This window comes from Prionailurus bengalensis, chromosome A2 (genome assembly GCF_016509475.1).
Source record: "Prionailurus bengalensis isolate Pbe53 chromosome A2, Fcat_Pben_1.1_paternal_pri, whole genome shotgun sequence".
NCBI lineage: Eukaryota > Metazoa > Chordata > Mammalia > Carnivora > Felidae > Prionailurus > Prionailurus bengalensis.
In genome coordinates this window covers 167160579-167185669 of record NC_057348.1, presented here as the reverse complement: position 1 = coordinate 167185669, position 25091 = coordinate 167160579, and the positions used below count along the sequence as shown (strand labels likewise).

The 25091-nt window shown below is 53.0% G+C and overlaps 1 protein-coding gene across 1 annotated transcript; it reads right to left on the bottom strand.

Moving 5' to 3' along the window:
• Window positions 1–1282: 1282 nt before the first annotated feature.
• On the bottom strand, window positions 1283–18216 carry NOM1 (nucleolar protein with MIF4G domain 1). Its single transcript, XM_043589673.1, has 11 exons — window positions 17218–18216; window positions 15507–15631; window positions 13878–14073; window positions 11719–12042; window positions 9655–9765; window positions 8296–8463; window positions 7482–7603; window positions 6770–6902; window positions 6127–6258; window positions 4017–4126; window positions 1283–3743 (listed from the first exon to the last, which is right to left on the bottom strand). Exons 1-11 carry the CDS (start codon window positions 18214–18216, stop codon window positions 3569–3571), a joined length of 2595 nt encoding a protein of 864 aa, XP_043445608.1. The 3' UTR covers window positions 1283–3568.
• Window positions 18217–25091: the final 6875 nt, after the last annotated feature.

Genomic DNA, 25091 nt, shown 5'->3' with positions numbered 1-25091 from the left:
GGGACTCGATGACAAGATGCGTGCTCTGGGTCCAGGGACGGGGCAGCCGGATGAGGGACAAGGCCAAGGAAAGGACTGCAGAGGCCCCGCGGAGAGCTTGAGTGTCAGGCAGGTATCCTGTGACGCCCAGCATCTCAGCCTTCGGTGCAGGAAAGAGAAGCCACTCTTGCTATTTCCAGCGAGAGGTGTGCCGCGAGCAAATCAGATGCTGGCGGGAGCCCCGGAGGGCCGGCAGGGCACGTGGCGGGAAGCTCCTCTCGCTTGACCCGGAACGGGCCCAGCTGCTCGTGAACGTGACCCAGAGAACCCCCGACAGCAAGTGACTGCTGCCTCACCCAGGCGGTGGGGTGACTGTGGATGCAACGCTAGGTTAGCACGTTTCCCCCGCCCTGCTCACAGACCGGTCAGCTGGCCGGTGTGGACCCCAGCCGACATGGCCTCCATCAGCCCCAGCTGTCATCGGTAGGACAGACTGACGTCACGTTCTCCTGACGGGACGCGCGGAGAAGGGAACGAGAGTGTAGCTTGGGTCATCAGGGAACAGCAGAAAGGCCCACGCAGACGGCCGTCCTAGCCTCCCGTCGACGTTCACTCCCTGACTCTGGCAACTGGAAGGCGCTCACAGGAAATACAGAGTCGCTTAGCGAAACAGGACGTGACGATGCAGCTTCCTCTCAAGCGGTTCGGGAAAGGACCCTGGGCCTCGCTACCCGGCCAGCCACGGAGAGGAAGCACGAACCGCCCGCTCCCGTGTGGCAGGGTGGGAAGGGTGCTCAACTCTCGGGACTGTGCCCACTGCCACCCGGCCCACGTGCAGGCTCCGAGCACGGCTCACCGTGATCAGCGAGTGAACCGGGCCTCCCCGCCAGCACCCCCCGGGCTCCTCCTAACCCAGGCGCCAAGTCCGAGGGAACCCACACACACGCATCACTGTTTTACCCAGTAAGGCCTGATCAGCTTACAAAGGAGGCAAAGGTGATTTGTTTAGCTTAATTTTGTGAAAAAAACACCAGGGTATTTTAGAACTCTGAAGGATGAGATCTGCATTATGAACGCCTTATCAAAATTCTGTTTTAAAACAATTTAAACCTTACGGAGCAGTTGCAAGAATGTAATAGTTGGTCTGTATAAACTTCACCCAGATCCACTAATGGTTAACATCTTGCCTCATTTGCCTTATCTCGGTCTTTGGGCTCAGAGGGAGGGAGACACACGTTTTTTTCAGGCAGACCTTAGTATACCAGCAGACCTCTTCTTTCAAAATAAACCTTCACAAGCAGTCTAAATACAAAAAATATTTTTATTTACACATTTTAATACGTTAAAAAGTTTGTTCCTTATGTCTCTACTTTGAAGATGAAATCCCGTGCAGGCGCCTGGCCGGCTCCGTCGGTGGAACAGGCAACCAACCCTTGATTGCGGGGTTGTGAGTTCAAGCCTCAGGCTGGATGTAGAGATCGTTTACAAGGAAAAAAAAAAAAAAAAAAAAAAAAGACAAAACTCCCTACAGACAGCTTCTTTTCATAAATTCCATCAATACAATAGCAGTTCTCAAACTGCATCACCAGAAGTCCAAGAATTCACAGACAGCCAGCACTGGCTGCATTCTTTTCAAAGGCAGATTATTGTACTGCATTTAAAAGATCTATACATTTAAAGCAAATTTGAATTCACAGCTTTTGGTCAAGATACAATCATTTACTTAAAGCATACTGACACGTGACAACCCATATTTTGTTTAAAAAGGCGTTTATACTTAAAAAGGACAGATTTATGGATAATCTGCCATAGTACAAATTCAACAACTCAGACATCGGGGATTAAGTCATAAATATATTCCATGGAAAAGAGACATTCTTACTGTTTTAACAATAAAAGACGATATAAAAGTGGGATTCAACCTGCACAAGTTTATCTTCTACGAAACATCAGCTTGGGCTCATCCACACCTCCGAGGTCTGGGGCGCGTGTCATGGATGAGGGGGGACCGTTCTGTTGCAGAGAAGCTTCTCTCAATCTTGGCAGCTGCCCCCACAGACAATGGCCTCAGGTCAGTTACGGGCGTCCTCTGGGAGTCAGGAGCTGGCGCCGAACGCAGATCGACTATGCGTTAAGCACAGTTTAGTTCGACGGACACATTTCTCTTCGGAGCAAGACCTCTGGACGCGGGTCGCTGTGCGCAGACAGGTGGCGTGAGCGGAACGGACCTTGTCCAGCCTGGTCACCGCCCAGCAGACGTTCTGTGAAAAAGCCCCTCCGTAGAGTGGAGGCTCTCAGCGCGCTCCTAACACAGGCTTGTCGTGAAGGTTCAGAACAGGCTGCGAGACACGGGGCTGCGGGGCGGCTGCTGACTGTGGGGCTGACAAGCAGGAGAGGCCAGAGCACCAAGTCTCCCGTGTTCCCTGCGCATCTCAAAACGGAAACTGTTAGTTTAGGGACGCGCACGGAGACACACGGAGACACGTGGGACTTCGCGCGGTGACTTCCAGACACGAACCGCTGTCGGGTCACGTGGAGACGATGTGTGAAAGTCTGTGACAAAAGGGGGGTTTGCACAGGAGTGGCCTCGCTCGGCCGGTGCGGCCTCCCACGGGCACCACTCTGAAGGACCGCGCGCTGCTGGGGTACGTGGGTTTATGGCACATAAAACACTAGTCTACACACGTTTTGGTGACTTTTCAACAACTGAAGGTGCCGTGTAAGTCAAGTTTGCAGCACTTAAGACAGTGGAGCAGATCCTAGGAGCTGGAGAAACGACAGACACTTGCCCTCCGAAGACACTCACTTCTTCAGAGGATCGGCCGGAGTTTGCCGTGTGAGCGGGGGTGTCTTTTCTGCAGAAACGTTCACTCATCACACAGCGTCCCTCCTAGAACCAGGCTCGAAAGCCACACCTGCTAAGTGTCCACTATCTGGTGATGTCAAGGCTGTTTAGGAAAGTGCTTTGCCATCTGGAGTTGATGAGTAGAAGTGACAGACACAAACAGGAAGAGCGTCCTTCACCACGTCACAATTTTAGGCAAGTGCTGGCGGGAGGCTCCACACACATCATGTCACACAGATATTTGCAAGGCTTACATCACCTGCTGACTTTTCCAAAACATCTGCATTCCCAACACTTGAAATAGTCAGATATCAGGTACCACACTTAACTGATGGTTTTCGAACTTTTAACCAATATATAAAGAAGATAAAAACACGCATCAACTTCTTTGTAACTGCACCCCCTAGTGGCCTACTTTGTCTATTAAAAGAGACCATCACCCCCGTGCCCGCACATCCACACCCGACCCAGTCTCGTGGCTCGGAGAACAAGTCCAGGGTCTGTCTGTTCTTCCCTCCGTCTTCTCCCAACTCCACTGTATATACAGATACGTGAAAATGGGTGAAAACGTAAGTACAATATAACCTTAAATTAAAAAATTAGCTAAATGCAGTATATTAAATACGACAGACCGTGGCATATCTCCACCAGGCTTTTACACACGGTCAGTGGAGTAACAAGCCTTTTGGGTTTAAAAGGGACATTTTCAGACAAATGACCACTCACTTGCCGTCCTTTGGCAGACTACATCCTCAGGGAAGCCTGGCCTTGCAAACTCTTTGTGGAGAGGTCGGCCCTCTCTCTCAGCACGCTGGCTTCCTCCGCACTTGCGTGCGTGTGCACGCTCTTCACCAGGAAGTGACTGATGAAGAGTTTCAGACCTTCTCTCAACATGCCCAGCTTCGGGCTGTCAGCCACTCTGGAAAGGAGTCGGAGAAACGTGTGTCAGCGATGAGCTGGCCGCTCCCAGACCACAGCTCCGGGATCTCCCGTCGGGAGACACAACCTAACTGCTTTTAAAGAACAGAACTCTCAGGTAAGAGCTTAACAACCTATTCTACATGTCAGAGGTTATTAGTTTGCCCCTGGCAGGTATCGTGTTCCCCAAATCTAACGTGTAAGACGTGAGCTGAAGGCCAAAACGGAAAATAATTTATTACGCGGTGTTGGAACAGAACAAGCTGGCACATACCTTGCAAAAATTGAAGCCAGGTCTTCAACTTCAGTTTCCATTAACAGCATATATAATACTTTTCGTAAAAAGTGGACTCTGGGTTTATCCAATTCGCTGAATTCAACTACCTAACAGGAGTCAGGACAGAGAGAAAAAACTGCATTTAGTCCATTTCTTTCAACGATGTCCAAACATAATCAGAGTAAAAAATTACCTGCCGCCTGTAAGTAACCTACTTCCAGTTTTGTAAGACGAAGAGCTGTTAGCAAGGGTGGGGTCCGGGCCTGTTTCGCACTGAGGGCAGGAGCCTGCACGCCCTCGTCGAGTGCAACGTGCCACTGGGGGTTTATATGGGCGCAAAAGCTATGAATCAGGAATTCTAGAACTGAAGCATATTTATCTCCCTGCCTTAAAGAAACCACACCCAAATTAAAACCATACATACAAAGTTTAGGTCTGGGGAGAATCGCTCACATATACGTATACATACTCCCTGAGGAATAGACATAACTTTCGCTACACTTACACGACAGAAAACTGCGCAGAAGGAAATCAGAGAACAGAATTATAGGGATAAACGCGTATGAAACGTGAGTTTCAAACTCATGCTGACTTAACCACAAAGAACTGTAAAAGGATACTCAGCACGGGGACAGGACAGTACTGTCCACGTGCAGGACTCGGTACGTGAGATGACATTACGTGACACCCGCAGATACACAGGCCCAGTAAGAGTTCCACAGCACACCTGAGAACCGGAGAGGTCCCAGCGAACGGGGCCAGGGGAGGACCCCGGGACAAGCTTCAAGGACATCTCTAGGTTCCACTGAATCCAGGGAAACATCGTACCCTACTCCATTCTGAGCTCAAAACTCGAGCAAACCGAAGGCAAGGTCTATCCGGCAACGAGAAGGCACGTCCTCGCCACACTTCACAGTATTCCCATTTTCGGAATATGGTAGAAGGCTCCGTGCCTGGTTTTCAGTACCGTGGCCCAAACCCAATTCCACACCCGAAAGAGACACAGTCGACCTGCCTCGGTGCCCTGGTGGATGGACACGTAAGCACAACCAGGAAACCGCAGCGGCCGTCTGTCTGCGGGTCAGGGAGCAGGAGGCACGAGTCCAGGCCACGAACACCCTCTCTGGCCCTCAGGCTCCCTCACCGTCCACGTTTCTAGGATGCCCAGGCCCGGGAGCCACCTCAAACTCCACGTCCTCTGTCTCAGTTCCCCTGTCCACTCTAGACATCGGGGCACCTGCACGTCACTGGCTCGGACGTGACCCGGAAGCAGGGCAGGGCTGGGGCGCCCTCCGCTTTAAGAGACGCCGTCCGTCCGTTGCAAAGGGAGAAGAAGCGGAAGCCCCGCACGGCAGCCCGCCAGCTCCCTGCCGCCCCGTCCTCCTCCTGACTCGACAGCAGCCAGTGCGGCTGTATCTCTAGGGCCTGCGCGGGAACCCAAACTCCAGACAAGATTCTCTGAGAGGAGCAAAACCGTAACAGTGCCTTCCTCTACCGAGTGCACTCACACCGCGAGCGACTCCGGCTACTTCTCACAGCGCTATGGTGTTATAAACACACTTCTCAGGGCCGCCGGGGGCGGGGACTGAGTCGGGTGAACGTCCAACTCCTGATTTTAGCTCAGGTCTTGATCTCACAGTTTGTGACTCTGAGCTCCGCATCTGGCTCCGTGCTGCTGGTGTGGAACCTAATTGGGATTCTCGCCCTCTCTTTCTGGCCCTCCCCTGCTCATGCTCTCTCTCCCCAGAATAAACATTAAAAAAAAATGGAACAAACTGGGGCGCCTCGGTGGCTCAGCTGGTTAAGCATCTGACTCTTGATTTTGGCTCAGGTCATGATCTCACGGTTGTGGGACGGGGCCCTGCATTGGGCTCTGTGCTGACGGCGTGGAGCCTGCTTGGGATTCTCCATCTCTCTCTCTCTCTCTCTCCCCCTCTCTCTCTGCCCCTCCCCAGCTTGCACACATGTACTCTCTCTCAAAATAAATAAAATTAAACATGTTTCAGCTAAGTCAGAATCTAAGGAGACACGTTTTCTTGAGGTACCAAACAAAAGCAACTGTGTTATTACTTTCACTGCTTTCAGCAATTCCACACGTGATACACACCTTTAAAATGGAAAGTGGAAGTGACTTTGTCTTCAACAAGTGGGCTACCAGGTGAACCAAATTAGAGACATTAGTGGCTGGTAAGTTTTCTAGGTCCCGGAATTTATCCCATATGCTGAACTGGAAAGTCATCTGATTGATTGAAAAAAAAAAAAGAACAAAGTCAAATGCAAGAAACTGTTAGTATAAGTCGCTAGAATAGACTGCAAAGGCGCTCTACTACTGTGTCTGCAGTATCTTACAAGGTGAGTCGGGACAAGCCAGGAGCGACACGCCCTCCTGTCCCACACATGGTCTGCACAGCGTTTTCCCTCAAATCGGCAGAAACGTTAGAAGTAGGAAAAAAGGCTGGTGCAGTGCAGCATCCAGGAGGCCCTCCCCAGAGACGTGGGCCGCCAGACGCCCTCATCTGCGGTAGGAAAAGGCAGCATGGCAATCATTTCCCCTTCACTCTGCCTCAGCGATGTCCCCTGGCTCTGCCCCAGAGGGGCCTGGCCGTGGGGCCGGTTCCCTGCATACCCTGTGGCCCCAGCTGGGCCCTGACTCAGGGCACTTGTGCCCGCTGGGCTGAGCCACACAGAAGGTCCAGGTCCAGGAAGACAGAGCGGAGCAGAGGTTACGGGCGGCCTGCTGACAGACTTACCTGGAACCTTCTCTCGTGTTCACAGAACTTGCCGGCCAGGAACGCATAGAAGGGGTTGTAGCTTTTCTCCTGAAGGCAGCAATCCATGAGAACGTGAACGATCTCCCTCTCCTGTTGGTCCTTGAGCCCAAGCCTGCGAACAGAGATGGTGATGAGTAAGAAAGCGTAGAGGAGCACAGCCTGCCGGGCAGTTTGGGTAAAGGAGAGCTGAGGAGAGGAGGCGCGAGTCACAGGACAGGTGCCACGGACAGGCCTGTCCTTGCACCCGGGAGTTCCATTCCGTGTGAAGCGAATAAAGGAAAGTTAACTCCTATCACGTCTCCTGAGAAGGGTTTTGTAAGGGTTCACAGACACTTGAAGAGTCTTACCACAACCAATTACAGAAACGACACCAGGATGCTTTTAATTTAGAAAAAATCGGAAAGACAACCTCGATAGGAAGATTCTAAGCGATTTACGACAACCAACAGTCACTGAGAATAATCGGTTGGTCACCCGACACTTTTAATCAAAATATATCGAACATGTTCCACTCTGGAACCACTGGCGGCCGGCGACGCCTGGAGCCAGGCGGGGGAGGAGCGGGACGGCCCGGCTGCCCCGAGCGCATCTGCTCTGACCCCTCCAGCCCGTGACGTAGACCTCAACTGTGCGGCTTCCTTCCACAGCATCTCAGCAGACTGCACGTCCAAGTGTTCACACACACACTCACTTCAGAAGCTTTTCAAACGCGTCCAAAAAATCTTCACTTGTCATTATTGTGCAGAATATGTTTCTCCTGACATCGGTGTTCATCCTCTGCTTCCTGGCGAGTTCTAGTATCTTCCCGCTAACCTGAAAGTGGGGCAATTAAGACACAGACCACACGTGTTAAGCAAAAGCGAATTTCATTCACTGTCTTTACTAAGTTTCTAAAAGATAACATGTGCGTCTTTGTGACCTTACAGAGGGTTAACTTAACTGTGAGTTACACGTAAATATGTATGTGTGAGTGCCAAATCTTTATCCCTGGGTGAGCCCCACAAAGAGAGAACGGCAGCAGGAGACAGAGGGCCACAGGAGGAGAAAAACTGCCTGATTTGGGGGACTTCTCAGAGCACCCCCATCTGTCAGTCTAGACAATAACGACATAAGTTAGACAGAAGTGGCCGCAGCCAGAAGAGCCAGGACAATGAAGGAGGACATGGGATCCTGGGACAAAAAAGGGTGTTAGGGGAAAGTGAAGGAAATCTGAGTAACACGTGAACTTTAGTTAATGATGAAATACAAAGAAAATGAAGATTTCCGACCATCTGAAATGCAAGCTTAACGGACCGGGAGCCACCTCTCCCGGGAAACCCCTGCCTGCATCTCAAGTCTGCTATCTGCAGCGTGAGCGTTCAGCCTTCGTGTTTCCCGCATTCAACTTTTGAGTCCTTAACGTAACGTATCCAGGGACTTGAGAAACAACAGAAACGGAGTTAAATTCTATCAGCAAACGGTAACAGTTTCTGTAAGGTTTCTGAATGAACCCAGGGGTCTCGTACCGTCCCCGTGGGCCGCCTCTCTGTGACCTTCTGCTGGCTGTTGTCAATCATAGGGGCCCCGCTCCACGCGGACCCCACAATCCACCAGCGCCCGGTCTGCTCTGCGTTCAGGATGCCGTCCCAGGAGACGCGGAGCTGGGTTTCCGTGCCTGAGCCGGTGCCGCGCACCTGAGTGAAGAGAAGGAGCTTGTAAAACACTTCAGCTGGTTCAGTCTGTACTTTCACCACCCTTGGCTCTTCCTGTTTTTGATAATGGGATTTCTGATTTGTATTGTTTTTTTTTTTATGTTTGTTTATTTTTGATAGAGATAGTGTGAGCAGGGGAGGCACAGAAAGGGAGACACAGGATCCAAAGCAGGCTCCAGGGTCCGAGCTGTCAGCACAGAGCCTGACGCGGGGCTCGAACTCACAGACCACGAGATCATGACCTGAGCCGAAGTCAGACAGTTAACCGACTGAGCCACCCAGGAGCCCAATTCTTTTTTTTTTTTTTTTTTAATGTTTATTTATTCTTGGCAGGGCGGGGGGGAGGGAGGAGGAAGACAGGCAGAGAGAGAGAGAGAGACACAGAATCCGAAGCAGGCTCCAGGCTCCAAGCTGTCAGCAGTGAGCCTGACGTGGGGCTCAAACTCACAGACCGTGAGATCATGACCTGAACCGAAGTCAGATGTTCAACTGACTAAGCCATCAGGTGCCCCTGGTTCGTGAATATTGTGATGGGTCACCGACCGATGGGATAGTTGACCAGTTTGGAATGATGCCAAAGTGAGACGTGAACTCTCACACTGCCCCGTTTGGAGAGTTGTCACGCCAGGAAGACGCTCGCACTCAGGTCCCAAGGACAGCTGCACGGAGCTGGCGGTGAGAACCGCTCTGCGCCTGGGGTCTGCGAGTCAGTGATTCTGGACCTGCCCAGAGTCGGGGCCGAAGCACCCCCTGGCTGTGGGGGGGGAGGTCAGTGGGTCTCAGCTGTGGCCCCACATCTGGAGAACTTAGGGAGCTAGGGAGCTTCAACAGCTGACTCCCACCCTCATGGTGTGACCTCACTGGTCTGGGTGTGACCTCACTGGTCTGGGTGGGACCATGGCCTGAGCCCTCTTTCAAAGCGATCGGAGAATTCTATCGCGCAGCCGAGGGGAGCACCACAGGCTAAGTGTCGGGGACGCTTAAGTCACAGGGACGCCTCGGCACAGAGACCACTCAGAGGGTCTCACCACAGAAACACGAAGCTTCCTTCCAGGATCCTGAACTCTTACTGACCGGATGTGGCACCTAACAGCCCCAACTACTGCCCAGGTTCCACGAGGAGTTCAGGCAGGCACAGGAGCTCTGAACAAGCAAGAAGTCCAAGGGCCTCACCAGAGCGCGTTGTAATTTCCTCAGCTTCTCCACAGGCTCAGGGTCGTAGCCGGGGATCTTGCGCAAGTCATTGTTCTTCAGCGCCAGCATGGTCTCCAGCATAAACCGAACCTTTAAGGAAAAAAACGAAAACAAAAGCGCCCTTTCGTACAGTGCAAACCCGAGATGGAAAGAACTAACCCAGCCGTGCACATCGCGGACAGTGAGCCAGCCTGGTCCTCAGGTAGACGGTCTCCACTAACCTGACCCTCCTGCTCAGGACTACAAGTTTTTTTTCTTGTCGTTTTCCTTTTTTTTTTTTTGAAATGTTTATTTTTGAAGGAGAGAGAAAGAGAGCGTGCGCACGGTGGGGGGGAGGGGAAGAGAGAAAGAGACACAGAATCTAAAGCAGGCTTCAGGCTCCGAGCTGTTAGCACAGAGCCCAACATGGGGCTCGAACCCACCAACCGTGAGACCATGACCCGAGGCAAAGTCAGACGCTTAACCCACTGAGCCACCCAGGCGTCCCAGGACTACGTGTTTTAATACCCGACGTCCTCTGGGACCCAACCACCCCCCTAAGATCTCATGTTCTTTCCTCCACCCCCACCGCCTCTGACCTGCCCCCTGCACCTCCCAACCCCACAGTCTTAGCTATTCTCTCTCCATTACATTTTAACGTCTTCCCCATTCCTGGTCTTTTTCTTTTTCTAACTTTTAAATCGGAAATAATGTCATAATTAGAGAAAAGTTGCAAGAGTAAAAAAGTTTTTCACGTAACTTTCTCTGAGATTTCCCCCGATACTACCTTTTGATCGAGAGAGTAATTCACACACCATAAAACTCATCCACATAAAACCGTATGAGCACATTCAGGGGGTGCAGCTATCCTGATCAATTTCAGGACGTATTTATCACCCCCAGAAAGAAGCTCCAAACCCATATGAGCACTCCCCATCCCCCCCAGCCCCAGGCCACAGAGCCTACTTCCCGCCTCCAGCGACTTTTGTCTTAAACTTGACCTCTGAGCGTTCAACCCAGGGACAAGTGCTTCCTCGGGACACTCTGGGACCCGGCCGATGAGATTCCTCACGCTCCTCCCTCAACAGCCCGGCTGAATGCTGGTCCTCTGAAACCATCAGGCTCTGACCACTGCCCAGCAGATGCCAGCACCTCTTCATAGCTGACCCAGCACTTTCATTCAGGACTCCCAAAGTGGGCCAGCCTTCCCTCCTGCGTCTGTCTCCTCTCCTACTGTCCTGCTGTCCACTGGCGGTGACCCCGGCCCTTCCTTTCCTTCACACTCGCCTTCCCCCTCCAACCCACTTCTAACCCCTAAACCCACATCTGCTGTGACCATGCTGCTGCTCCCCACCGGACCCTGCAGTGGTGTCTCCCTGCCCTGACACCTCCCCCTTTTCTTTACATTTTTTTGTTTTTGAGAGACCGAGCACAAGCAGGGGAGGGGCAGAGAGAAAGGAAGACACAGAATCTGAAGCAGACGCCAGGTTGAGCTGTCAGCACAGAGCCCGACACGGGGCTCGAGCTCACAAACCATCAGATTGTGACCTCAGCCGAAGTCGGACGCTCAACCGACTGAGCCCCCCAGGCGCCCCACTTCCCCCTTTTCTACGGGGTAGTGAAAGTGGCATTAGCACACTCAGAACCCTTCAGGTGCCTCTAGGATAAAATCCCAAGTCCCTGAAAGGTTTACAAGCCTCCCGAGGCCAGCCTCAGCCCTTTCCTCCTGCCCCGCCCTCAGGAATGCTCCCCTGGATCCCTTCTCTCTGCCCAAGTCCACAAGGGCTGACACCTGAGCCCCAGCCACATGGCCTTCCTCAGGAAACGTTTTCTCAGTGGGTAAATGTTAAATGAGCCGATTCTGAAATTCACAAAATACCTGAGCTCTTACTAGGAAAAAAGTCCATTCACCTACTGAAGATAAACCACAAAACCCGGTGGGGCAGAAGACAACGGGGATCGCTAAGAAATTAAAAGCAATTTTACCCAAAATACTTGATTTTAAGCTCTGGTCAGTGTGAGCGGTTAGGCACTTAGGAAGCAGGCCAGGTGACGCACTCGTACCCTCGTCTGGTCCCGGAACTTGCCACCTGCCTCGCCGGCTTTGGCCTGGGCCTCCAGGATTAGTTCCTTAAGCGACAAAGCATCATCTTTTCTCAATGAGAAGCCCACGTTTTTCAGCATTAGCAGGATCAGTTCAATATCTTTTTCTGTGAAAGTTCCGATAAGTTTTTTCAAAATGTCAAAGACAAGGAGAGACTGCACCACGTGGAAGTTATACAAGTGGGCGATGACAGTGAACAGGTTCTCACACTCTCTGTCTTCGCCTCCGTTCTTGTAGATGGTGTCAAACCTCCTCACCACGGCCTCCAAAAAGTGAGCGCCGACCTGGACAAGGCAGAAAAAATACCACTGCAAACATGCAAAAGTCAATGTTGGCAAGCTCTTCTCAGGGATCCTTCTTCCTCTTGCAACGAACTTAAACGTCTAGTGCTTTTTAAATTAACACAGAAAATAGACAGCTACTAAGTTACAGACTCTAACGCAGCTTGAGCTCGGCTCCAGCTAAGGCTGGAGGGGGCAAGAGAAGCAGGGACACAGAGCCCGTGGGGAGGTGTGTCCACACAGCAGCCGAGGGAGGACAGCCTGGGACGCTGACGGTGACCCCGAAGGGGCACCCCGTGGTGAATGCTACATCACGTTCAAATATAACCCAAGACAGAAAGAATTCTGTAGACATCAAGAAAAATACAGGCATAAAACATATTTAAGTATGTCTTCAATCACACGAACAGAATAATATCAACATTTGTCAAAATTTTACATTCCAGTTAATATCTTCAGAACAAAATATAACTTTACTATAATATGAGTAACATTCGTGTGACTAAAGTTACTTAAGGATATGCCTTAATTCTGACTTAGAGATGTAAAAAAAATTTTTTTAATGTTTATTTATTTTTGAGAGAGCAAAAGCAGGGGAGGGGCAGAGAGAGAGGGAGACATAGATTCCGAAGCAGGCTCCAGGCTCCGAGCTGTCCACACAGAGCCCGATGCGAGGCTCGAACTCATGAACCATAAGATCATGACTTCGGATGCTCAACCGACTGAACCACCCAGGCGCTCCTGATTTGGAGATTTTAAAGCAAATCTGCACAGGCCTGACTTTTATTTTCAGTAACTGGCAGCAGGGGGTCTGTGACAGACTCTTCTCCCACGAATTCCTGTGAGGAGGTCTTTCTCAAGAACTGAAAGAAAAGCTAACGGACCCAGTCCGGACAGCTGGTCAACCTCTGGCAGAAGTGGACACTGTCCACTAAGCATCGTGACGACTCCCCAGGGACGAGCCATTCCAGGTGTCCTCCATACCGTGCGTGGGGGTCTCAATGACACGTGGGACCCATCGCCTCATGTCGTCCGACCCAGGGGGTCCTACATGCTGTGGCTGCTCGGGGTCTACGGCTGTTACCGGAACTCCACTTACCGTCTGCGTTAAATCCTTCTGGTTACGAAGGGCACCGGTGTGACCCCGGGAGGCCTGGGGCGCACTAGAAAAGCCCCGGGGGCACCGCGTCGCGGCACACAGAGGGCACTCGGGAGTGGCGTCCAGGGAGTCCAGCACACTTCACCGTGAAGAGAAGGGACTCACGGCGTCTTACGTGAGGACAGCCCTTACAACACAAACGATTACTTCTGGTAGGTGATTCTCTAAGTAGGTGGGAAACCGAATGCTGCCTGGGAAGGTTGTGGCTTTACCATAGGAGGTGACCCAAGAGGACTTCTCAGAACGGGAGCGGTCACCGCACGGCCTCCCTGAGGCTAAGGCAGAGGGCCAGGGGCAAGGGCGCGCCTGCAGGCTGCCCGCAGGTGGCCCCGAGGGCTCCGAGCCTGGCCCCGTCCCGCGTCTCCTCACGTCATCAAACCCGCCATCACTCCCAGTCTGGTGGCCTCACGCCCAGTACGAACACCTGAGCAGATAGACCACACGGACCGCCGTGCTCCGAGCATCTGGGGCAAGTCTCTGTTAGAGCGGGGAGCACGATGGAGGCTAGTCCGAGACGCCAGGCCCGAGCAAACTAACGGCGACGGGGGCCATCAGAATGGACCCGACACGAAACCAAGTATTTGGGAACGCGGTCCGGACGACGCGGTGGCGACAAAGCAGCACCTGCGTTCCGGAGCCGCCTGTGGACACGGTCATCACGCGGGGAGAGGGACCCTACCTCCACGCCGACCGTGTGGTGAAGGACGCTGAGCAGGAGCACGTGCTCCATCACCAGCCTGCCTGGCATGGCCGCGCCCGGGGCACAGGCGCTCAGGAGGACGCCCGTCAGAGTGTCGTTCATGTCCTTCCTGCTGTGGGCCATGTACAGTTCCTCCAGCTGCCCGCTTATGGAGGCCACGCTCGGCTCGCTCAACCTGCAGGCAGTTGTGAAGGCAGAGCGGCAATGACGCTTCTCATCAGGAGTTACCTTCTAGGTCCGTTTAAATTTTTTTTTTTTTCAACGTTTATTTATTTTTGGGACAGAGAGAGACAGAGCATGAACGGGGGAGGGGCAGAGAGAGAGGGAGACACAGAATCGGAAACAGGCTGCAGGCTCCGAGCCATCAGCCCAGAGCCTGACGCGGGGCTCGAACTCACGGACCGCGAGATCGTGACCTGGCTGAAGTCGGACGCTTAACCGACTGCGCCACCCAGGCGCCCCTAGGTCCGTTTAAACAAATTAGAGTCATCAGTACCACTCTACACCCTATCCACGTGCCCGTCTGACCCACAAACAGCTTTTGGGTGGCCCCGGTAACGCGTGTATCCGTACACGGCACACGATCCTCTGGGAGCCCGCAATGACCTAACCACTGTCTTCCTGCCTGCAGGAAGCATACACGGGACTCGAAGACCCCGGACACTATGCTGAGGGAGCTTCACTGCTGCCCTGATCCAGCGTCCCGGGCACAGGCAGGGAGCTGTCCTTACTTAGCACGTGGGGACGCACTGTTGGGAAGAAGTCCGTTTCCACCTTGGGCCAGAGGCCAGCGTAACGATTTCCGCTCCTACACCGAGGAAAGGCTGCTCTGTGTCCTGGGCAGAGGGGAGGGCTGGACAGGTACATGAAGATCATGCACCATTCCTGGGCTGCCCCCGAGCGTTAAAATGGCACGTATGGTAGAATTCCAGAATTACCATGGAAACCGTGTTTTGTTTTTTTAATTAAAAACAAAGCAATGAGGGCTCCTGGGTGGCTTAGTCTGTTAAGTGTCCAACTCTTGACTTCGGGTCAGGTCATGATCTCATGACAGCATGGAGCCTGCTTGGGATTCTGTGTCTCCCTCTCTCTCTGCCCCTCCCCTGCTCAATCTTTCCCTCTCTCTCAAAATAAACTAAGAAACTTAAAAACAAAACAAAGCAGTGAGTGCAGGGGGAGGACTGGGTGTGACCACAAAGGCTAGCAAGAGAGCTGTGGGGTGCCGGGAGGGTCCTGCCTTCACTGTGGGCAGGACCTGGAGCTCCCTGCGTGAGACCCTAGAGAGAACACACACACTCTCAATCACGAGTAACGAGCAAGGGGACTGAAGCCCGCATTCCGGACCAGGAGCGCCGGTGCAGGGGGAGGCCCAGTCCTGGGACTTCTCAGAACCACCACGTGGCTTTCAGAGTCTGAAGGGTTCAAAGTACCAAACAGAAAAGGCGGACATCCTGCTTTCCAAGGCACAGATCTGGCTGCACTAAGACAGGAACCGAGAGGGGCTGTTGTGGTCGATCAGCTTACGGGTTATTGCTGGGAAAGTGCCTACATTCTCAGAACACAGACGATCTCTTTTCATGTCACAAGGTGACAGTGTTGCCAGGTTACCTGTTGATGAGACCTTGGACGTGTCTCTTCAGTCTTTCCAGTCCCTCCTTTTTCTGACCGCTCACTGTCTCCTCAGCATGCCTCACGTGAGGTGGGATGTACTTTCCAGCGTTTTCGCAAACACTCTGCTTGAAAAGACAGAAATAAATGACAAAAACTTTACACTGAACAAGTTCCACCTTTCTGTCTTCTATGCTCACGTTTACATACTACAGTCCCACAGAGCGGCAGGGGCTGGCCCACTGACCACTGCTGCTTAATCACCATCAGTAACGTACTGCATGCCGTGGGGAGCCCTGAGCCCCCCACTCCCCAGCCTGGTGGTGTCGCCACTGACGTTAGTGTCGGCACATCTCGTCCCCTTGTTTTTCCCTGTGACTCTTCAGAACTGGCCGTGACCCTCCGGCATCTGCCCACCAGAGCTCCACAGTCTACATACACCTGCTTGGGCTTAATTTACGGTCAGCACAGCAGGATACAAACACCGAAATTAAATGCACCACCGGTTTTGGAGGGAGACTGTTCTAAAATAACTTCAAAAAGAAAAGAAAAGAACTTCAAACTTGTTCAAAACTAGTGTCTAAGTATACAAGACCAAATCAAAATCAATCCATTGCTCACTATTTCCTAGATTATCAACTGGGAAGGTTACAGATCATCACCATTGACCAACACTCTCTGGGTACTTAAGTGAGGGCTTTAGGGGACAAACATTTGCAAGGCATGATTCCTGCAGTCAGGGAGCTCAAACTTAGTTGGAGAAAACACATTTATGTACACAGAAACTGTTACTCTTGAGACACCCATCGGTTCAGTGTGTCAATTATACCTCAACAGGCTGTGAAAGAACAGTTAGGGACAGTCCAAAAACCAAGTCCTTAGAGAGGAACCGACAGCAGTTAAAGACTGCTCACAGAGCGCCAGGTGCTAAGGTTCCGGGGACAGACACGAGAGAGAGTGTTAGCTCCTACACTTAAGATGGGGAAAGACGCCCAGGGAAGTCTACGTGGACAGACAGACACGTTGAGAAGATGAAGACAGGCCCTGCAGGCAGGAGGGAGAAATGCATTTAGTTAGGCACAGAACGCTGTGACAGCGACACGTGGGAAGAGTGCACGCACTCCACTCATATGCTTGCCTTCAAGGTGCATGCGGAGGTGCCCCCCCCCCCCAAGGCAACTGCTGGGTGCTGAGTTCCGAATTTGATCTTGATCTTCAACATAGGACTTTGTGGAAGGGGGTGCTGTAGATCAGCTTTATGTTTTAAAGATTCACTCTGGAAGCAGCGGGACAGGAAAACGACTAGGGAGGGCAGAGGTGAGTCAGGGATGCTAGAGACATTCCCCCCCCCCCCCCCCCCCCCCCCCCCCCCCCCCCCCCCCGCCAAAAGGACGGAGGCCCACTGGGAACAGAGCACAGGGGGAGGGAACTCAAAGTCAGGTTCAGAGACTGAGGCAGTAAGCTGAAGATATCATCTTAGGACGACCAGGGGGAATGGCCATTAAGCTTCTGATATAAAAAGTCTCCAGAAAGGTTTTCTCCCTTAACCCTTCATTATGGAAATGAAAAAACATAATAGACATAAGAATCCGATTTACCCACACTTGGCTCAGCAACTACCAATAGATCAATATGTCACTTCTGTCCCACTCTGGCCACCACGCGTTATTTCGGGGAAAATTCTGGAGAATTTAGGTTGTCCACACGATACCTGATCTGTCGTGTCTGTGCCCGCGTCCTCAGAGGAATTTTCACTCGTTTCTTCTGCAAAACGGACTCTCTTTTTGTCCCTTTTCCACTTCGCTCTCCCCTCTGCCACTTTTTTTGGCTTGATGTGTTCCACGTCGTCCTGCTCACTGTGCGCTCCCGCTTCCTCCCTGTTCTTTTCTTCTTCTTCCTCCTCATCCTCCCCCTCCTCCTCCCTTTCGTCCTCGGTGTCGCTCTCTAAGTCACTTTCGGGGACAGTCTGTCCGACATCCTCCTCCTCCTCCTCCTCCTCACTACTGCCTTCGTACGAGCCGCCAGTTCTTCCAGACCCCAGGGCTCCCAGGATGTAGTCGAGCCCATCGCGAGCAAAGCTAAGCGGCACGGAGCCACCGTCGCCCTTCCTTCTGCGCTTGTTCAAGCCGAGGCACCGCTCCAGCTTCCGGATCTCCCGGTCCTCCTCCTCGTTGGCTGCCAGAAGGGCCCGTTTCCGGGCGGCGGCGGCGGCGGCGGCGGCGGGTCTGGTGCTCCCGGGGAGACCCCTGGTCTCGGGGCGGGCCCGGGCGCCCTTGGCCGGGGGAGGTCGCGGCTCGTCCGGGGGCGCCGGGACCCGACGAGGAGACCGCCGGCCGCCCTCCCCCTCCGCCCCCTCCGCCCGAAGGTCGCTCGCTCCCCCGGCTCCGCCGCCGCCTGGGCCCGGGCCCTTCGCCGGGTCCGCAGTCCTCTGCAGCCGGCGCGCCTTCTTCAGGTGCCGCTTCTCCTTCCTCAGCTCCCTGCGGCTTTTCCTCCCGCCCCGGCGCAAGCGCCCCTCCGCCCGGGGCCCGGCCGGGCCGCCGGGGGTCTCACCCTCGGAGGTCGCCTGCACGAACTCCTCCACCGCTAGCTTCAGCCGCTTCAGGGCCCCCTCCGTGCCGCCCCCCGGCCGGCGGCGCCCCCCGCGTCCGTGCTGCCCGCGCCCCCTTCGCCCACGCCGGCCCGTCACGCCCGCACTTGCGGGCGCCGCCATTTTCCTGGATGCTCCTACTCCAACTTCCGGTCGGGGCGGGACTTCCGGGCAGAGCCGGCGCTGAGCCGGACGGGGCGGTGTCCCCTGCTGGCGGGAGGGCGGCAGCGCAGGGAACGTCGCTTGCTGGGCAAATGCTGGAAAATCTGTGTGCTGAGCACGCAAGTACATTCTCATTTAATGAATGAAACCCTACGGCCTATGTCACAGGAGTTAAGTGTGGTTGTCTGGATGGCGCGACTCTTCAGACGTGCTTGCCTTTCATAGATCCGTAGGGAAAATGTTAATGTCGTTTCCGGTGGGCATTTTACAGGGGAAAGGTATCCAAGCGTATGATTCTGACACTTGCTTATTTCACTCAAGCTCAGGCCTCCCATCCCTCCACTACAGTGGAATGGCTCACCTCCGTATTTATTAGGGTTGCCTGGTATTTCATGGGGCGATGTTCCATTATTTCTCTCTCAATAGCGGTGTCCTGGGATGAAAGTATTCGTGTCTACCAGAGACTTGGGAAGGTGAGCTTATTTGGAAATAGGGTCTTTGCAGCTGTGATCAAGAGGAGGTTACGCCTGAAACTAATATAGCACTGATTGGTAGTCATACTTCAGCCGAAGGGAAGGTAAGAGGAGGTCTTCCCGGATTTCCCAGCCGGTTCTGGGCTCACACACAGGGAGAGGGCCCTGAGCTCCTCCCGGGGCCACCGCCAGCAGCTGGGAGAGGTCTGGAACAGATTCTCTCTGGGAGCCCAGAAGGAAGTAACCCCACCCACACCACCATTTCCGACTTCCAGCTTTAGGAATGAGCCTATCTGTTTCTGTTGTTTTCAGCTGCCCAGTTTGTGGTACTTTGTTACTAGGTGGTTTATAGTAGGAAACAGTGCAGTAGAGGGGAAGAACAGTACTCATGGCTTAAAGGTGAGGAGAAAAAAACTTCAGGAAGGACCAGAGACAAGCAAATAAAAGTTCAAAACTCAGTGTTCAACAGCCGGGGCTCCGGGGCTTGGGTTCAGATCCTGACCTCACGCTTCGTAGCTACGTGACCTTGCTCAGCCTCACTGAGCTCAGCTTCTCTGAGTGAGTCTCAGTTTCTCTATCTGCAGAACGGGATGATGATCGTGCCTATCCCACGGGGCTATTATAAAAATAATGAGGTTTAAGCAAACACCTGCTTTCTTTGGTTTTGTAGCAGAACGTATGCTGTTCCTCTCTTGTTCTCCCTCAGTGGCCCTGCCAGGCGGCTCTAGGCTCTTGGTCCGTCACACCCTCACTCTGTGACCCATGCTGCTAGTTGTCCCCTTTCTCATCTGTATTTGGGGCTGCGGCGAGGGCTTGTTTGCCGGGACTACGAACGCTCTGGGAATGAGTAGTTCGGAGGCTGAAGGTCGGGGCCGTGTCTGACGAACTAGCTCCAGTGTGGAGAGATCCAGGCGCTGTCCGCCTGTCCACATCACTAAGTGCCGGGAGAGAGGCATCGGGGGAGGATGGGCCTCCCGGGGCAGTCCCCCCGGTCCTGGGGCTCTGGGGCTTTGGAGCAGGTGCTGGGGTGCCGGCCTAGCTCTGCCTTCCAGGGCGCCTCCCCTCCCGGGCCCTGGCCGTGTCCGAGGCCGTGCGAGGGAGATGAGCGTGTCTCCACCTGTCCTCACCTCCTGTCACTGCAGGGCTCTCGCTTCTACTGTTATGCCCTGGGGTCCACGCTTCTCTCTCGTTCAGGCATTTCTCTGCTGCTAATTGTTTCTAATCCGTTTTGACAGAAACCGGATGAATTAAATTCATTCACTCACGCAGAGTCTTTAGAAGGGGTGTGGCACATCGTAAGTGCTCAGTATATGTCAGCGACCTCCCTAATCGGCTGGCATTCACGGATCACTCTGAGCCCTGGGCTGGCAGCGTCCAGGCCACCTGGCTGGCTCTGCCTTCCTGTTGGTGGAGGCGGCTTTGCTCCGAGGCCACGGCTTCGAAGACTCCGTGAGGGATGGATGTGGGCAAATCTTGGGGGTAGTTTTCAACCCTAAAATCCTAAAGCGAGGGAGGCCTTCCACACTTATTCCGACGACTTCTCACTTGGAGGAGCTCGGTGTCTCCAAACCCGCAAACCGCCATCGCCCCGCCGGCCAGGCGTGGAGAGGGAGTTCTGTTTCCCTCGTGAAAGCAGCCGGGGGTGGGAGAAAAGCGCCTTTACCATCTCGTCGCCAAGACAAGCAACGCGGACGTAGAACAGTCCATTCATGACACAGGGGCTGGGGCAACAGAGGGCACCCGGCCAGTAGCAGAGCCAGAGTGCGGGTGTGTGAACGTGGGGGTGCGTGTGCAAACTACAAGCCGGCCACGTGGGCAGGGGCCAGGTGGGCAAGGTGTGGCAACTTGCGCCGCATTTCACTTTAATTCTGGGCGCACAAGGAAACCAGGGAAATGCTTCCGGTGGAGGGGTGGGCAAGACTGTTCGGGAGTGACCCAGATAGACTTGCACTGTGAGAGACTCACCCCACTGCCGGCAGGACCGACCCAGGCTGGTCGGCCTTGAAGGGCAGACGGAAGCCTGGTGCCTCAGACACTTGTCCCCCGGCCTGGAAAAAAATTGCGGGTTGGGGCTTCGCCTGACAGCTTTTTAAAAATAATAGCATGGATGATCTATCACGAGGAACATGATGTACAATTTAAAGCATAGCCTTTAGCTCTGTGTCTTAGTGCGAGTATAACAGAACGCCACAGACAGGGGTGGGAGTGGGGGTGGGGTGCTTAAACAGCAGAGATTTATTTCTCCGAGTTCTGGGGGCTGCAAGTCCAAGGTCGGGGTGCCGGCGCATTTGGTGTCTTGTGACACGCCCCCCCACCCCCCAACCTGTTTCACGGATGGCCTCTTCTCTCTGTGTCCTCGCTTGGGGGGAAGGTGAGAGAGCTCTCTGGGGTCCCCTCTGTAAAAGCACTCAGCCCACCACGGGGCTCCACCCTTCTGATCTGGTCACCTCCCCAAGGCCCCATCTCTGGACACCATCACACTGGGGGTGAGGACTTGAACACATGGATTTGGGGGAACAAACACAATCTGTCCGTAACACTTAGGCTTACACACTTTTTTGTTTCGGTGCATCAAGTTATTGATTCCTTTTTTCTCTGATGCAAAATAATTCATGCTCACCGTAAAAAAAGGAATCATTATAGTTATACATGTGATGTAGAAGGGGGAGTCCACCCTATGCTTAACTTTCCAGAAATACATTTCCTTCTGGATATTCAGTTTATATACCAACTTGCATGATGATGATGATGATGATGATGATTTTTTTTTTTTTTTTTTTTTTACCAAAATGAGATCTATTGTTCCGCCATAGATGATTCAGCGGAGGCTTCTCTCCACATCAGTGACCTGGAGCCTGGCAGCATCATTACTGGAGGGTTAGGAATGTAGTAACATCCACAGCCCTTCCCAGACCCACGGAGTCAGAATCTGCATTCAGCAGCCTCCAGGGTGATTCTTGGCATGGTAACATCCGAGTATCGATTCTGGATCCTCCACTCTTTCCAGTGGCTCGATGGGCATAATTTTTGTAACCAATCTGCTAATGAGGAATATTGGATTGCTTCCTGTTAAGGACACATTTTTTGCACTATTAAAAATGCTGTAGTGAACATTGTGTGTGTGTGTGTGTGTGTGTGTGTGTGTCTGCAGGACTGTGCACGTTGCACAGATTGTCATCCTAGAATTGCTTAGAGAAAGTATACACACGTGTTTTAAACATTCACAGATAAATGGGTCACCTGGGTGGCTCAGTCAGTTAAGCGACCGACTTCGGCTCAGATCATGATCTCGCGGTTCATGAGTTCAAGCCCCACGTTGGGCTCTGTGCTGACGGCTCAGAGCCTGGAGCCTGCTTCGGATTCTGTGTCTCCCTCTCTCTGCCCCTCCCCTGCTCATGCTCTGTCTCTCTCTGTATGCCAAAAATAAATAAATCTGTGAAAAAATTTAAAAATTCACAGTGCCAAATTTGCAACCCCAAAGCTGGGCCGGTCTATGCTGCAGCCGAGAGTGTGAGCACCTGTGCCCCCCACCTCCTTCACAGACGCCTCTGGGGTTTCCTCTTTGCCATCTGGTAGGTGAAAGGTCAGCATACAGAGAGGCCCTCGGCTGCAAGGTCAAGGTCAAATGCACCTCCCTTCTTCTGCCTCCTGCTACTAAACGGCAGCCCAGACTTCTCCCCCAGCATCCATGCCGTAGCCCCTGATGGAGAACGTCGGGCCAGACCCAGAGCCTTCTCCCCATCCTTGAAGCCGCTGTGCTGCACAGGCCCCAGCGTCTCCTCCCTTTGACTCTCTCCAGTCCACCGGCTGCCAGAGCGTTTGCTCTAGACCTAAATCTCCCCTTGCCGTTCCCCTGTGTAAGATCTTTCATGGCTCCCTGAAGAACCAAGTTCAAAGCGTGGCCTTTCAGCCCATTTGGGTCTCCCCGATCCCAGCCCCCCCGGCCTCTCTTCCCCACATGTCCCAGGTTTGGCAGGACGCTCCGTCTTGAGCCTCGCTGTCTACCCTCTGGCTGGAGTGCCCCTTTCTGCTTGATCACCCCGGCTTTGCCCAGAGACAGCTTCCTGCCTCCCGTTACCACTCCTACTGCACCCCTTACCCTATTCTGTGCTCATCCCTGCCTCCCAGACTGGAGGGGAGAGCTCAGATTCTGTCTTCTTCAACTTTCTGCAGCCATGTTTCTACCTCCAGGACCTACTTGTAGTCCTGGCCGGCAGCAGGCACTCACTCACTCGCTTGCTGGGCAAAACGCATGACCGAGTGGGCTCCCTGGGACGCCCAAGTGCAATCACATGGGGGCAAAAAGGAACTTTGAGAGCCAGCGTCCTCAGTCTTTTCCTTCTGGTATATTAATTAGCGAGGGAACGGCCGAGCCAAGAGCCACGGGTCCAGCTTTCCTCTTGACAGAACTCAGACAGCACCGGGCTGCAGCAGCCGGGTCAGATTGGACGTGGAAGAGGGCACCTCCATGGGAGAGGCTTCCGGTGCACCGTGGCTCTGAGCTGCGGGGTGTCCACAGGGCCTTGAGTGTCGCGTTCGTTAGCGGTTAGCCGCAGGGTAAGCGGCCATCTGACACCACTCATCAGATGACGAAGGAGCTGTCGCGAGTCACGGACCTGCACTGACATCTCTTGTGCAGTAAAGAAAAGGAACAAAAGCCACGGGTCTTTGTTGCGGTTTTCGGTATTTTTAGTTTACAAGCCAACTGTTTATCACATTAAGACACTGATCTATAAATAAATTTGAAAGCAGTGATACATCTGGGCCTTTGCCGGCTTCAAGTTGAGGCAATGATCTGTAGATATATTTGTCTGTGTCATTGATCCCTTTATTATTAACGCCGTGGCTTTCATCCTGGTTATCAATCACATTCCTGATTACCAAAGTCCTTATCAAACCTCCGTTCCCGGGGGCGGGCCCCGGAGGTCAGCTCTTGCGTTTGAGTAACGTGAAGCCACATCTACTTGTGGTTGTATTTCAGAGGCTGAAGCCACCTCTGCTCGTGGCTGTATTTCGGAGGTGTCATTGGTTTTCATTAGCAAATCGTGTTCTTTCTGAGGCTCTCCCCGGGTTCAGGGTTCTCCTGGGTCAGGAGATGCTTCCCGGTCTGCAGCATGTGGCACCTGCACGCTCTGGGATTAGAGCACTTACGGCTTCCGCGGGCGCTTACCCCTCTCCGCAGAAGCTACGCCTAGTTCACTAGTTGCGTAGGGTTTCTCACTGCCGCCTTTGCTTTGCCGTTTCTTTACCATCAGGCAGTCTCGAGTCCCCGCGGGGCCACCACACCCGTGTTTGTTTCCGTTCAGTGTTCCCGCACGAGCCCATGGATCCCGACGCGCTGTTTGCCATGCCTCCGGCCCGCAGTAGACCCAGGACGTCTGTGTTCACGTGTCCTGGTGAAACTCTCAGCTTCCCACACGGCTGCTTGATCTTGTTCACACTGCATCTTGCTTACGCCAGAGCAAACTAATACAAGTTGAATTTTTTTTTTTTTTAACGTTTACTTCTTTTTGAGAGAGAGAGCGTCAGCCGGGGAGGGACGGAGAGAGAGAGAGGGAGACACAGAATCCAAAGTAGGCTCCAGGCTCCAAGCTGGCAGCCCAGAGCCCGACGTGGGGCTCCAACTCACGGACCGTGAGATCATGACCTGAGCCGAAGTCTGATGCTTAACTGAGCCACCCAGGCGCCCCTACACTTTGAATTTTGAAGTAAAAATGTTCAATTAGCATACAATTCTACTTAGTGTCATCACTGGCTAAAGTGACCAACCCTTTAATATCGCTCAGATCACAGGCTAAATTTAAACATGGTCTTCTCCATTCAGAAACTCTGGCAACGTAACGGGCATGTATATTTTGCTGTTTTCTGAGTGGATACAGTTTTTCTTTTTCTTACAAGAAGTTCAACGTACGAATTTCAGAAAGTATCAAAAAGTTAGAAATGTAAGAAGAGGTTCCTGTCGGTGCCCCTGTGTCCTCCACACGGCACCTGCCGAGGGTCTCCTGGAACAAGTGTCTTTCTCTGGTCCGACCAGGGGCAGGGAGGAGAGCCACGGGCGGAGAGCTGGTACTCCTGGGCATTAAAATCCTTGACTCAAGGTTTGCGTCTGGAAGAATTCAACGTAACACGGCAGTTAAAAAATAAATAAATGAAAACCCTAGGAAGAATAACAGAGCAATTATTTCGAAGTAACCAGTATAGAAAACTCTTCCTCTTTCTAAACCCAAATTTGGTTGTCTCCTTGTTCAGCACAGAACTCTTTCTTACGCGCGCACACACACACACACACACACAGTTTGGGGGGAAAATGGGGGGATCACATTCCACTGTTTAGTTTCCCTGAAGTCCTTGCTGTGCCGGGAG